The sequence below is a fragment of the Betta splendens genome, chromosome 14 (assembly GCF_900634795.4).
Source record: "Betta splendens chromosome 14, fBetSpl5.4, whole genome shotgun sequence".
Lineage (NCBI taxonomy): Eukaryota > Metazoa > Chordata > Actinopteri > Anabantiformes > Osphronemidae > Betta > Betta splendens.
The window spans coordinates 13314813-13328167 of NC_040894.2; the positions used below are offsets into that span (position 1 = coordinate 13314813).

Sequence of the window (13355 nt, forward strand, 5' to 3'; positions counted from 1 at the left end):
GACGCGGAGATGCTCCTTTCACACCGAGCTGAGCACTGACAATTGGGGCTTTGTCAGGCGAAGCATCTGTTGTTACAGCTCGGGGGGAACCACAGCTCTATTTGAAGTGCGCACTCTGTGGGGTCATCTGTGTTACAGATAGGTTGGCTTCATGTCAACACAAACAACCTGATGGTGGAGTCTGAAGCATCAAGACTTTCTTTGGACCTATTTAAAATCTAGAGTAATTACTTTGGAAGTTAACTTCTTCAGGCCACGTCTGGAAAAGAAGTTCTTTTCCAGACATGGATGAGTAAGTCCTTGAGCCTTCGTGTCAGTAAGCTATGAGATTCTGGAGTCTGCTATTGGACTGATCAATAATAATAAGAGTAATAACTTGTTCTCTGAAATCCCTGTAAAGACTTAAAAACCAAGTTGGAATTCACAGCAAATAATTGACGTGCAACACAGTATCAACTATCAACTGCTGACCCACTGAATACACTTGTTCTCAGATATTACACATTAACCAAAGCCCAGAAGCCACAATGAAACCTCTAAGCAACGATTTGCATCACTGCTAAACACTAGTTGGACCTATGACTCACACACCTTCACATGAAGACAAAGAGATGGTGAAATATTTACTATCAGGAGATGTTTGTCGTACAAAGCCATGAGAAGTCAATCACACTAGAAATACTTAAAACCATAAACTGTATTTTCAGTAAGGAATCATTAACACTGGCAAAGTTTTGCTAACTTATAAACCAAAAGTATAAAAGAATAATTGTGATATATTGAAATAATTATAAAGATAATTATAAGAAAAGATTCTGAAAGAATTTCGTGTCAAGGCACATGGCAGTCTATTTGCACCATCTGCTGTTAACTTTCAGACATGACCACACAGCAACACATATTTTGGATAATTTTATTACTTTTTTGACAAATATATATGAAGGTTTTCCTGTTAGGGAAACATTCTTTCAAAGATACGTTTACAGCAAATTAATTCCTGCAAAGAGACAGGAACCATCATAACCCAGGAGCTAACCATTTGTATTTGTGCCCAGCAAAAGTAAGGGTGTTGTTTAATAATTCAAGTCATGATGGTGATACAGAAATCAAACTGCTCATTTCAGGTAAGGATAAAATGAGTCATTTCAAATGCCAATGGAACATTTACAGGTTTTCTGTATATTATCATAGTAGATGGTGTGAATTACAAGTTTTGCATCAAGGCACACAAGCATCGAGAATCATTATTGACCATTGCTTTTCGTTTGCCAAGACATTGGTCCCATTGGTTTGTACAACTATAGCATAAAAGAACAAAATATAACACAGGCATGTTTTGCAGGTGAACAACAAAAAAGGAACATGATAGAATTTAAATCAGTACAGTCAAATATCAAGTTGAATTAGAGTAGAGACAAAATAGTTCCTAAGTGTGGGGATGGTGACATCTGAAATACTTTGCAAGTCTGCAAACCGCAATGGAAGACCTGCAACTCTTACAGAAGGTGGAGCTCAGCGAGGGACCTCTTATCCTGCTGTATGAACTCCTGTAAGCTCCGTTTTCCCTGCCTGAAGTTACTTTCTCTCCTTGAAAAAGGCAAGATGACCTGGAGTCTGAGAAGCGTTTCAATGTTAGTAAAAATTCTTATCTGCGACGTCTTCAGGGTGTCAAGCACAGTGGTCGGGAGATAGCCTGCCAGGGGATCCAGCCATTTCTCTTTCCATATCTTCATCTCTGAGTGAAGGGAGGCCTGATCTGGCAAGTCCTCCTTGTATAAGCGAAACACAAGACTGCTGAGAATGCTGGTTTCTACTTTGGACATTGCGTAAGGCACAATCTCCAGACAACGCAAGGTATCCAATACCTTTTCTGTGAAGAGGTCATCAATTTCCGATATGGAGTGCTCTACAACCTTCATGCTTAAAGATACTTTGTAAAACTCACTAAGCGGATCTAGAAGTACTGAATGCACTATTGTGACGTTAAGTTTTGAAGCCAACATCACGGCCTCCTCAAACCATGCTTTGTGATAGGTGTCAATGTCACTTCTGAGTTTACTAAGGGATGCTTTGAGATCGGGCAAATTATTCACAGCAAGCAGCATATCTAGGGGTTTTCCTAGAAGAGACTGGCTTAGCTTCTTAGTTACACTCAGGACGTTCTTTTGCACCACTGTTGACAGAAGGAACTCAAAGTTTCTAACTGCGTCAAGGAACTGCAACGTGTGCTGCTGGTTTGATACTCCCCCCTCGGTTGTCAGCTCATTGAGGCAGAGAACGACTGCTTCAAGTAGGTCCACCATCACTTCGTGCATGTCGTGACTCTTCTCCCAGTTCTTGATGAGTTTGTCCCTCAGCTCGTTGGCCTTTCCTTCATCGTGCTGGAACATGTGAATGATCATCTCTTCCAGTTTGCTCTGGCGTTCTGCATCCTCTGTGAGCCAGTGTAATATTTTGCCAATAAGAATGGCTCCATCTGCAGCTTCTGCAGACGGAGAGGATTTTGCAAGCCACACGTTAAGAGACATGGCGGAGCTGACTGTTCTTACAGCCTGAGGGTACTTCTTAGCAATGGCTAAACCTACAGCCCTCATCTGAGCCCCCACTTCACCAACACCCAGCAAAGCCTGTCCTCGACAGTACTCCATATTGAGGCCCCACTTTTCAGAAAGAGTGGTCTCAATAGCATCTGCAAGGACAACAGTGTCCTCCCCTAAAGGAATGAAAGCCAATGTTTCCTCACACTGAATGTCTTCTTTGTTAAGGTACCTAATGCACAGCGGAACATAAAGCTCCCTGTCAATTTCAACAGCATGCTCAGTTATGATTGTAAAGAACTGAGAGTCCCAGAGCTCTTTGAGGATCTCTTCACGTAGTGCTGGCTCATAAAAAGACACTGCTTTCCTCTGCCCTGGAGCAACTTCCAGGTTCGCTTCATTATTACCACAGTTCACCTCTTCATCGCCACACTTCTGTGCTCCATTAGACACGTTGGATTCTTTTGGTGCTGTTTGTTTGACGCCTCCTAATAATAATTAAAAAAAAAAAATCATCAAGAAAGCATACCAATCTCCAAATAAAACAAACTCATAATCAGAATGATGTGTACTCACCATTATTCAGCTTTAGTGTCTGCAAAATTTTCTTCACCTAAAAAAATATGTGCAAAAACACTTACAATTGTGACAAAAGCCACACAAATTGTGTTTTTTTTACACTTGTTTAATAAATAAAATATGGTGTCAGGTCATCCTAAGATCTGGTTGTTTTTAAATCTAAAGTAAAAACTCACCTTTGAAATGGCCTCCAATTCTGTCCACAGCTACTGAGTGGGGTATGCCACTATGTTAATAATTTGTTTTATTTTTGTGTCATGTCCCAGTTTTACGTTTTACTACCTTTTATACTGTGATTTCATTCATGCTCAGCGCCTTGGTCAACTGTATGTTGTTATCCGTCGCTTTATAAATAAAGCATTGATTGAAAGATTGTTACATTTAAGTTAATTGACAAAATCTGAAAACAGTTACATTTGTAAGGATGAACCTTTGCTAGTAGCCAAATCCCAGATTAGGGCTGCCACTTTATCTTCAGTGGAGATAAAGAGAGAGAGAGAGACACACACACACACACACACACACACACACACACACACACACACACACACACACACACACACACACACAGCACACACACACACACACACACACACACACACACACACACACACACACACACACACACACACACACACACACACACACACACACACACACACACACACACACACACACACACACACACACACACACACACACACCACCACACACACACACACACACACCACACACACACACACACACACACACCACACACACACACACACACACACCACACACACACACACACACACACACACACACACACGCACGCACACACACACACATCACACACGCACACACACACAGACATAACACACACACACATGCACACACACACACACACACACACACACACACTCACACACACACACACACACACACACACACACACACACTCACACACACACACACACACACACACACACACACACACACACACACACACACACACACACACACACACACACACACACACACACACACACACACACACACACACACACCACACACACACACACACACACACACACCACACACACACACACACACACACACACACACACACACACACACACACACACACACACACACACACACACACACACACACACACACACACACACACACACACACACACACACACACACACACACACGATGTGCCCTATGCATTAGGGGACCGGGACATCACCTATTGCGCTACTTAACTTGTTAAGCGCTACAACCAGAAACTAAAAATACTGAGAATGCCACATTGGTGTCAATTCAAACGTTTGCTCCAATGTAAATAGAGTGACAGCCCTTAGCCAAGCACATAAACAAACCAAGTAATTGATGTAGTTCTATTATGGCGTAAATAAATTCATCGTGGTTACCTGGGATAGACATGCAGTACTCTCTGGAGCCCACTCCATGCACTTCTCAATGGCCTCTGGTAGTCTCTGCAGGGTTTTGCAGTGAAAACCAAGCATCACATGATCAATTCGGTTGCCTTTGCATAGAGTACTTTTTAACAAGTCCCGCATTGAATTAAGCGTTGTCTTCATCAAATCACACTCCATGCTTACGCTTGGCAGGACAGCTATTAGCCTGAGCAGTAAGGTAACAGTTGGATGGTTATTTGACTCAGGATGAGCCAATGTTTCAGCGATGGATGTTGGAGGCGCAATATCCTGATATTTCTCTCTCCAGACAGTGGCCCAGGTGTTTATTTCCTGTTCAGCTGCTTCCGGCTCTGAAAGATCCGCAAGGTAGAGGCTGAATGGTTTGTCTGTGGAATCAGACAGAACTGGCTGTGGATTGCAGGAGGGCAGCAGTGACAGGACTGACAGGGCCTTCAAGTGGTTGTCTGAGAAGCTGTACTTCATTTCATCTATGAGACTTGTGAGGAGAGGAACACTCAGATGTTCTCTGTAATAGACCTCAGGGGATTCATAGCTGTTGGCTTCCTCAGAGAAGCACACTTGTTCAGGTGCTACCTTGTTTGCTAACTGGAAGGCCTGCTCGAACCAAGAGGAGTGCACAGTGCTTACATTTTCCAACATTTTGTTAAGAGCCTCTATGATGGAGGGGATTTTTTCCACTTCACACAGAATATCAGCAGGGTTTCCACAGCGAAAGACAGTGCTACAATTACGAAGAGGAGCACAGGCATTCTTCAAGATTACAAGGGTGACGATGAAATCCATGTTTCTTAAAGCAGCAGAGAGAACCTGTGCATGCACCGACTTCGCACCTGTGACACTTGTGCTAACGACATCCAGGCAGCTGAGGATGCCCTCCAATGTGTCTGCAAGTATGTCAAAGAAGTCCTCTCTCTTTTTCCACCTTGAGCAACACGTTTCTGGGATTTCCTCCAGGGCCTCCCTCGGCATATTTAGAAGCCCATCAACAGCCTGAGCCAACTGTCTCTCTAAACCAGGAGAATCCTCAAAAAACATCAGCAGGTCTTCTGTAATATCCAACATTTTAGATATAGATTGGCATGGCACACTCCCCGTCAGCCAGTGGGCAAGGCCACAAGACTCACTAGGTGTTATGACTGCGAGTGGATAAATGTTGAGGAAATCCAAAGACATTTTCTTCAGACTTTGATAACCTGAGCCCAAGTGCATGAATGCTTGCCCTCGACACTGAGACATTGGCAGGCCCCAGTCTTCAGTGAGAATCCTTGCAAGGTTTTCTGCTTGTGTATTAATGTAACAATTTTCATCAAATGGTAAGAAACCCATGAGGTCCACTTTAAGAGCAGACTCTGCAACATACCTGACAAAAACAGGTAAGTGTGTCTTATTAGCAACTTTAACAGGTTTATCTGTAATAAGTGAGAAGAATGGTGAGTCCTTGATTTCCTTGAGTATTACATCTCTGATTCCATTGATGAGGGTTTTCACCATTTCATCATCCCCCAAACAAGGTGTGAATTTGCTCTGATTTCCAAACCAGTGGCACATGCTCAGCTCCTGAATATAAAGCTCTACAACATCTTCTGGGAGGTCAGAGAGACTGCCGTTCTTTTTTCCCAGTAGTGCCGCAAGTCTGAATAGTGTTGCCAAAGTCTGGCGATTATCTCCTGATTGCCCATTTTCATCTGCTTGTTTCATGTCCTGGTTTTCAATCTTTTCGGGTAGTTGCTCAGTTTTTGGCTCCTCTGTTTCATCCTTGATATAATCAACTAAATAAAGACAAACCGAGAGAGAAGACACAACATGGGTGTTACAATAGAAACACAATGAATATTAGATCGAACATTAGTTAAATCAGCAACCTTACCTTCCATATTATTGTCAGACTGCCTGATGAAACTTTTGGATTCATGGTCCTGTGAGTAGGCGCAATACAAATTGGCGTTAGAATCAGCTTTTCAGAGTTCACAAAAATACGAAGAAGGATAGATTTTAATTTAACATATGCAAGACAAAGGTTGCTCAAATACATACCAGACAGATACCCTCCAAGGTCTGTGGTGTCACCTTCAAACACTGGATCACCATGCGGTCCAGGTCTCTGCTGAAGTCTGTGCCCACCTGCAGCATTGCCAAGCATGGGGACCGGTCTTTAGGATTTGTATTTCTTAGGTACTCTAGGAACTTCTTGTGGCGCATTTCAACACCACAGTCCTCCAGTACTGTGCTGGGTAGCACAGCTATGACTCTCAGCAGTGCATTGATGTTTCCAAAGTATTGCATTAGTGGCAGTCGCAATGTGTGAAATATAGAGTTTGGGATGGTCACAGAAGCCACTTTGGTTTTCCAGGTTACCCTCCAACAGCAGAGCTCCGTGAAGAAGTTGTCAGCATCAGGAAGGTCTCGGCTGTAGAGAGGAGGCTTTGACTTCAAGCTCTCAAACATGTAACTCACTGTGACGGAGCATGGCACCAAAGACAGAAAGTTGAGAGCTTCTTTGTGGTCGTCAGAAAAATGATCTTTCACTGCATTGATGAGGTTGTCTACTAGGGGAACACTTAAACCATCTTTGTAAAACCCAACTGGCTTAATCATGCCATCTCTTGGCAAAGCGCTTTCAGGCACTTCAACTTGCACCCTTAGACTCTGCGCTATTGCACAAGCCTCATCAAACCAGTTCTGGTGAAATACCTTCATATTTGTTTTTACTCTGTTAAGAGTGGCCACAATACCACTGATCTGGCATAGCTGAGATGCAGCACTGAAGTGGTCCTTCTGGAGACCTGCACTGAGCTCTCTGGTAAAAGATGAGGCGTTCTTCAAAACCACCATTGCAATGATGAAATCGAACTCCATTACCTTACAGAGAAGTACTGCAGCCTGATCTGACACGGATGCTTTCCATCTTTGTGGGTTGCTCTTGACTTTCTCCAAACATTCAACCAGAGGCTCTATCATCTGCACAAACACCTCATAGGAGTCATGCTTCTCTTGCCAAAGAGCACAGAACTTCCCTTGTATCTCCTGGACTTTCTCAAAGCTCTCTCGAAGCCCATATGCTATTACATGGTCAAGCTGTTTTTCTAAAGCAGCACTGCTGCCAAAAAACATCAAAACCTCTTCAAATGTATCAAGCGCTCTTTTAACAGCAGGTACTGGGATGGATTTTGACCACCATGTGTTGAAAGAGTAAGAAGAGCAGTGTGTGCTTATAGCAAGGGGGTATTTTTCCTGGACTTTACAGGCAAAGGCTTTCAGCTTGTAAGAGATGTCACCAGAACCAAGGTATGCTTGACCTCTACAGTTATTGAAATCAAGATGCCAATCAACTGTAACTATTTCCAGGAGACGCTGAACCATAGATTCACAATCAAGATTTGCCTCGAGGAATCCTATCAACTCCAGTCGCATTACGTCAAAACTATCCACAAACCTCAGAAAAAGAGGAAGGTAGTCCGTCTCCCCCAGTTTCACAACACGGTCAATGAACAAAGAAAAGAAGGAACTCCCCACTTCCAAGAGAATTCCCTCCCTGACAGCAGTCTCGCAAACCGTGAGAACTTCATTCATTTCAGACTTGGTCACATACTCCACCTCTGCATCCTGGGCAGCAGACGTCTCACCACACAGCCTGCTTTGACTGCTGTATGCAGCTATCACTGCGGACTGCAAAGCAGATTTAAGTGCTTCTCTGTCTGTCTCTGCACACTTCATCTCCACAAGTCTGTCAGCGTCCATTTCTAGGTTTAGGAGTTGTAACTCTTCCTCTGTGTCTTTTTCGGCATGGTTTTTCTGAGTTGGTGCTAAAACAAAAAGATAATGTAAGTTAAGACAAAATAGAATTTAACTTGCTTAATTCCTTTCACTCAAGTGTCCAATTACAAATCTTCAATTATTAACAGTTTGTCAGCTGTAGTTCAGTTGCCTTCAATTATATATTCTATTCACAATTGAATAGCCTTGCGTTGAAGTCACAAACTGTAGCATGTTAAAATCGGCTATAAAAGACTTACCTTGGGGAGGCTTTTCCTTTGTGTCATCATTCTGTAGCACAAAAAAAAAAGCCTAGTGTTAGGTACAAAAGATAAATAAATCTTCAAAGTGAGCTATCAAGTCGAGGTATCCTGCTTATGAAACTCACCATTTGCAGTAACTTCAGAATATCTGGATGCTTTTGGACATAGGACTCCACCATTTGTTCAACGCTAAAGTGAACATCTTGGTTCACAAAGATGTACGCCATGCCACACTGTCTTTTGTCCACAGGTGTGGCTGTTAAGTAGGCATGGCAGCGCTCCAGGACCATGTGGTATTGGCCATAGACATCTGCCTCTGCATTTACACATGGAACAGTGCCCAACACCCTCAGTAAGCTCTGCACATTTGGGTAAAACCCAATATCGGGAATCTTGAGTGTAGCAAACACTGTGGTTGGCAGGATTCTGCGCTTGCTTGCGTGCCTCCATTTCACTTCCCAGCAGCCCAGTTCTTCATAAAATGTGTCAGGCCTTGCAAGGTTGTTCAAGTTGGCATCTGCTACTTTATCCCTGCGAATGCTGAAATTGTGGTCAGCCATGTAAGATGGCACTAATGAAAGCCATCGAAGAATCCTAACCATCTCTGTGCTGAACACTCTTTTCACCTCTGCCACTAGATACAGCAAGATAGGCCGGCTCAGGCTTTCTCTGTAAAAGTCCTCCAATGGTGTCTCAGTTGCATTTCCTTGGTCCATCTCTGGTTTACAAACCTCCACCCCCAACTTCTTGGCCCGTCCAACTGCATCTGAAAACCATTTCCTGTGAAATATTGCAAGCTCTTGTTGATATTTGCTCACCAGCTTTAAGGCATTGGAAATTGTGTACTGCAAGGTACTGCTGATGCTAATTACTCCCCTGAGACTTGAGTTGAGAATGCTCACACAACAGAGTGTGTTTTTCAAAACAACAAGTGTTATGATGAAATTGAAATTCTTCAAAACAGACTTAAGCTTGGCCATCTGTTCAGCAGTATCTTCATCAACCTTTGAAATCATCTCATTGATGCAGTTTAGGAATGGCTCCAAAATATCCAACATGGTCTGGAAGGCATCAGTGGTATATTCCCAGTTCCCACTGACTGCTGCTTTGATTCGCTCTACTTCTCCTTTTAGATGCCCACATGTTAGCTGGATATTTCCTTCCAATCTTTTAGACAGTTCTGGTGTTCTCCTGAGTAAAGAAGCCACCTCCTCGACAGTATCTACAACTTTCTGGATGGAGGGCACAGGCATGCACCGAATAATCCATATGTTAAAGGCATATGGGTCACTTGGTGACAAAACTACTTGTGGGAACTCCTGTAGAATCCTGCTGGCAAGGTCTCTCATTTTCTGACAAGTACTACCCGTTACAAGGTAAGTCAGTCCTCTGCAGTGTTCCATCCTCAGCCCCCACTTGTTTCGCAATTCTGAGAGAAGCAAGTAAAACAGATTCTCTGCATCGACATCACATGGCAAAAACCCAACAAGGTGCTTTTGTGGGAATCCTGCTACAGTGACAGATCTAATAAAAACTGGGATCTGATCCTTTCCCTCTATGCTTGTCACATCCTGAAACAGAATTGAGAAGAACCGTGCCAGTCGGAGGCTCTTTTGAATCTCCTGTCGCATGAGGTCTTCACTGAACTGCAGGATTTCATTCTTGTCAATTTTCTCTATGCAGACATGATTGAGAGCTTGACCCCTGGCCCCTCCAATAGGCTCATCAGTATTGATATTTGCACCATTTATGCTAAATCCAGTCAGTGCCAGGATTTCCTTAAAATATGCTTTTAGCGTTTCTTTTGCTTTTGAGGTGGCTACATCTTCTTGGATTTGTATATCTCCATGCATTTCAGGTCTTGCACTAGTCTCTTCAGACACATTTGTCTCCTCGGTCACATCTAGTGTTGCTGTGTTTTCTGACAGGAAAACAAAAACAGGGGATATATTGAATGATTTCTGAAGTAATTTCAACTTAGGTAAGTTAGTTAGCAAGTACTGACCAAATGTTTCCAACACACCTTGATATTGACAAAAATAAAAGGATTAAACTTTTGATTTGACATTTTTTTTCCCTGACTTTTGACATCTGCATTTTTTAGTTATGTACCTTTTGTTTTCTTTACAGAAGTAGGTCCTTCTTCAGGCTAGAAAGATAAAAGAAAATATTACACTTTGCATTTTTCCAATGTGAGAAAATATGCCTCCAGAAGTACTTACTATATCTCCAGCCCGTTTCCGGTTAGAAGTGGACTGTTTATTCACAGGCGTTGCAAAGTCAAATATTGTAGGAACCGCATCTTCCCTTAAGACACAACCGGAAGCACTCTGAAAAAGATGCATGACATCAAATTATAATGCACATTCTTAATATTCCCCAATAACATATTCACACTATGTGATATTAGGAGCAAGAAAAACAATGTATCCACTTCAAACTACTACCAAACTGTGTGTGTGTGTGTGTGTATACTTTAGATAGCACTTAATCATCAGACAAAAACAAAAGCCAAACCAAGACTATTTAGGAGCACATACATACAATGGATTTATCTTGAGGGGTTTACAACTTAGTGCATTGCTTTAATCTTAATCAGTTGGGTTTGTAAACTTGCAACATTTTCCTCTTGAATTATTTTTCACAAAATATTAAGCTTAGCAAAATATGACACCTCATGACACTTTTATTTACATACATTACATTTATTTGTCAGGGTATCCATTGCGGTAACAAATACAAGCTAATACTGGAAGAATATCAGAGTTGGAGTTAGAGTTGTAGCTATTATTGATGTAACATTGAGTAAAGAAGAATGTTAATCAACAATTTGTTTTTTCTCCTGGTAATTGTCAAATTAGTTACAAATAAGTAACAACACTTGCACAACTATCCAGCTAGATGTCTTTGATATTATAATGGTAGGGGAAACATTGGTGATATGATCCTTACCGGATTTGAGATCACAGAAGGGTCAAAGTGCTTTGCACATAGTCTGTACAGCTTATGCAACTGCTCAGGGGGTTCTGATGCCAAATCCTGGCGACCACAGTTGTTCAACCACTGCTTGCAGCTACAAAACACAGGAAGTGAAAAAACAAATTTATTTATTTGAGGTCACATTAACCATTACATCAATTTGCTGAAATGCTTTTGTGTATTGTTTGATGTATATAAAGAACATGTAGCCTTTAGTAAAATAAATAACCAATAATCAGTACAGCTTTACAATGATGCGGCACTTAATGAGCACAGTATCACTGAAAAATATAATCGCGGTGGTTTAGTTGTAAACATTAGACAGGGGAAGACAGGAGAAAGTCACTGCTAGGTTCTGCCTGTAACATTTAGATAACCCATGATCTGTTAGGACAGGGGTGCCCAATCCTGGTCCTCAAGAGCTACTGTCCTGTTGGTTTTCTAACCCTCCCTGTCTTAGCTAATAATGATTACCTAGATCAGGTGTGTTCAATCAATCAGCAGGTAACTGACACACCTGATCAAGGTAATCTGCAGGGTGAGTTGGAAAATCAGCAGAAAAGTAGCTCTCGGGGACCAGGAATGGGCACTCCTGTGTTTAGTGGTAGTGTTTCCCCCCCAATTCAAAGGTTACATTTCCTGTTCAGAGATGCGTTTTTAATACCGTAAGTAGCTGAGCTGCAGGGAAGCCATACAGCTGTGATTTTTACTATAATTACACCTAATTCACCTTTAGAAGATCGTAAGCTGAATGCTAAAGTGTGTGTTACAAGCAGTATTTCAATATAAAGAAACTGCGTTACGAGCTATAAACAGAACAAAGGGTGGCGCTAGACTGCTGTTTTACAAGATTATCGCCAGTTTTAAATATTAAGTTTGAGTTTGTTACAGTTTATATTGATTTATGGCGCACAGATTACGCCGTTTGGTTGCATTAAACACAACAAATTCGCGTTATGGGTAAGAAGTGTTTTCTTCGCAACATGTGAAGTAATAGAAGCGTTACCACGCCAGTCAGACAGTAGGTGTCGTGTATCGAATGCGATTTAAATTACAAGACCGAAAAGTTTTTAACAACTGTTTCTTTCCATTTGTGCAATCGTGGAACACAAATACAAAGCGATTGCGCCACTATTGCACGTCACTATCTGTCTACGAAGCTGTGCGGCCGAGCAGAACCAATTTCACACTGATTTTTCGTTCTTGACTAACGTTTACGTTAGCTTGCTCTGCGCCATTTTCCATAGAGTTGTGTCACTATTAGCCAGCATGATGTTAAGCTAACAGCAGCAAGCTACCACAGTCGTTCTGTGAGCTCGGTGGCTCATTTTTAACAAACGGTTCAGCGAAATAAGCGCATGCCTTACCGCTCTGGATCCGAGGGGAAGCCAAAAAGTGCAGTGGTTGATTCCCCTTGGCGGTAATCACAGTTCACCACGGCGCAGCCGTCAGTCATTTTGGACTCCAATGTAGCTAGCTGGCTAGCTAGCTAGCTGGCGATTGTAAGCTGGCAAGCCTACTGTGAGCAAACCTGCAGAGGAGACTACAGAGTGGTGCCCTATACAAAATCTGCAACCGGTAGAGTTGTGTTTAAGTGTCCTTTAACAATTATCTCTCCTTAGCAAACTAGGAACCTACTAAATCCATGCTTGCAAAAGTTGATGCTGCGCGGTGAGCCAAGAGTCGCCGAAAGCGTGTTCTAACATCAACCAGGAACTAGGGCGTGCAGTGTTAAATGTTATTCAGGAGGGGGCAGTGTGGCACCGAGCTGCTCGGAGTTCCGCTGGTCGAGGA

The 13355-nt window shown here is 42.4% G+C and overlaps 1 protein-coding gene across 1 annotated transcript; it reads right to left on the minus strand.

Annotated features, from left to right (window-relative positions):
- Positions 1 to 897: 897 nt before the first annotated feature.
- Positions 898 to 13295, minus strand: LOC114869301 (uncharacterized). Its single transcript, XM_029173423.3, has 11 exons — positions 12929 to 13295; positions 11535 to 11655; positions 10805 to 10912; positions 10695 to 10731; positions 8708 to 10503; positions 8580 to 8610; positions 6601 to 8369; positions 6434 to 6482; positions 4537 to 6335; positions 3114 to 3150; positions 898 to 3025 (listed from the first exon to the last, which is right to left on the minus strand). The coding sequence occupies exons 1-11, from the start codon at positions 13015 to 13017 to the stop codon at positions 1497 to 1499; spliced, it is 7365 nt and encodes a 2454-aa protein (XP_029029256.1). The 5' UTR covers positions 13018 to 13295; the 3' UTR covers positions 898 to 1496.
- Positions 13296 to 13355: the final 60 nt, after the last annotated feature.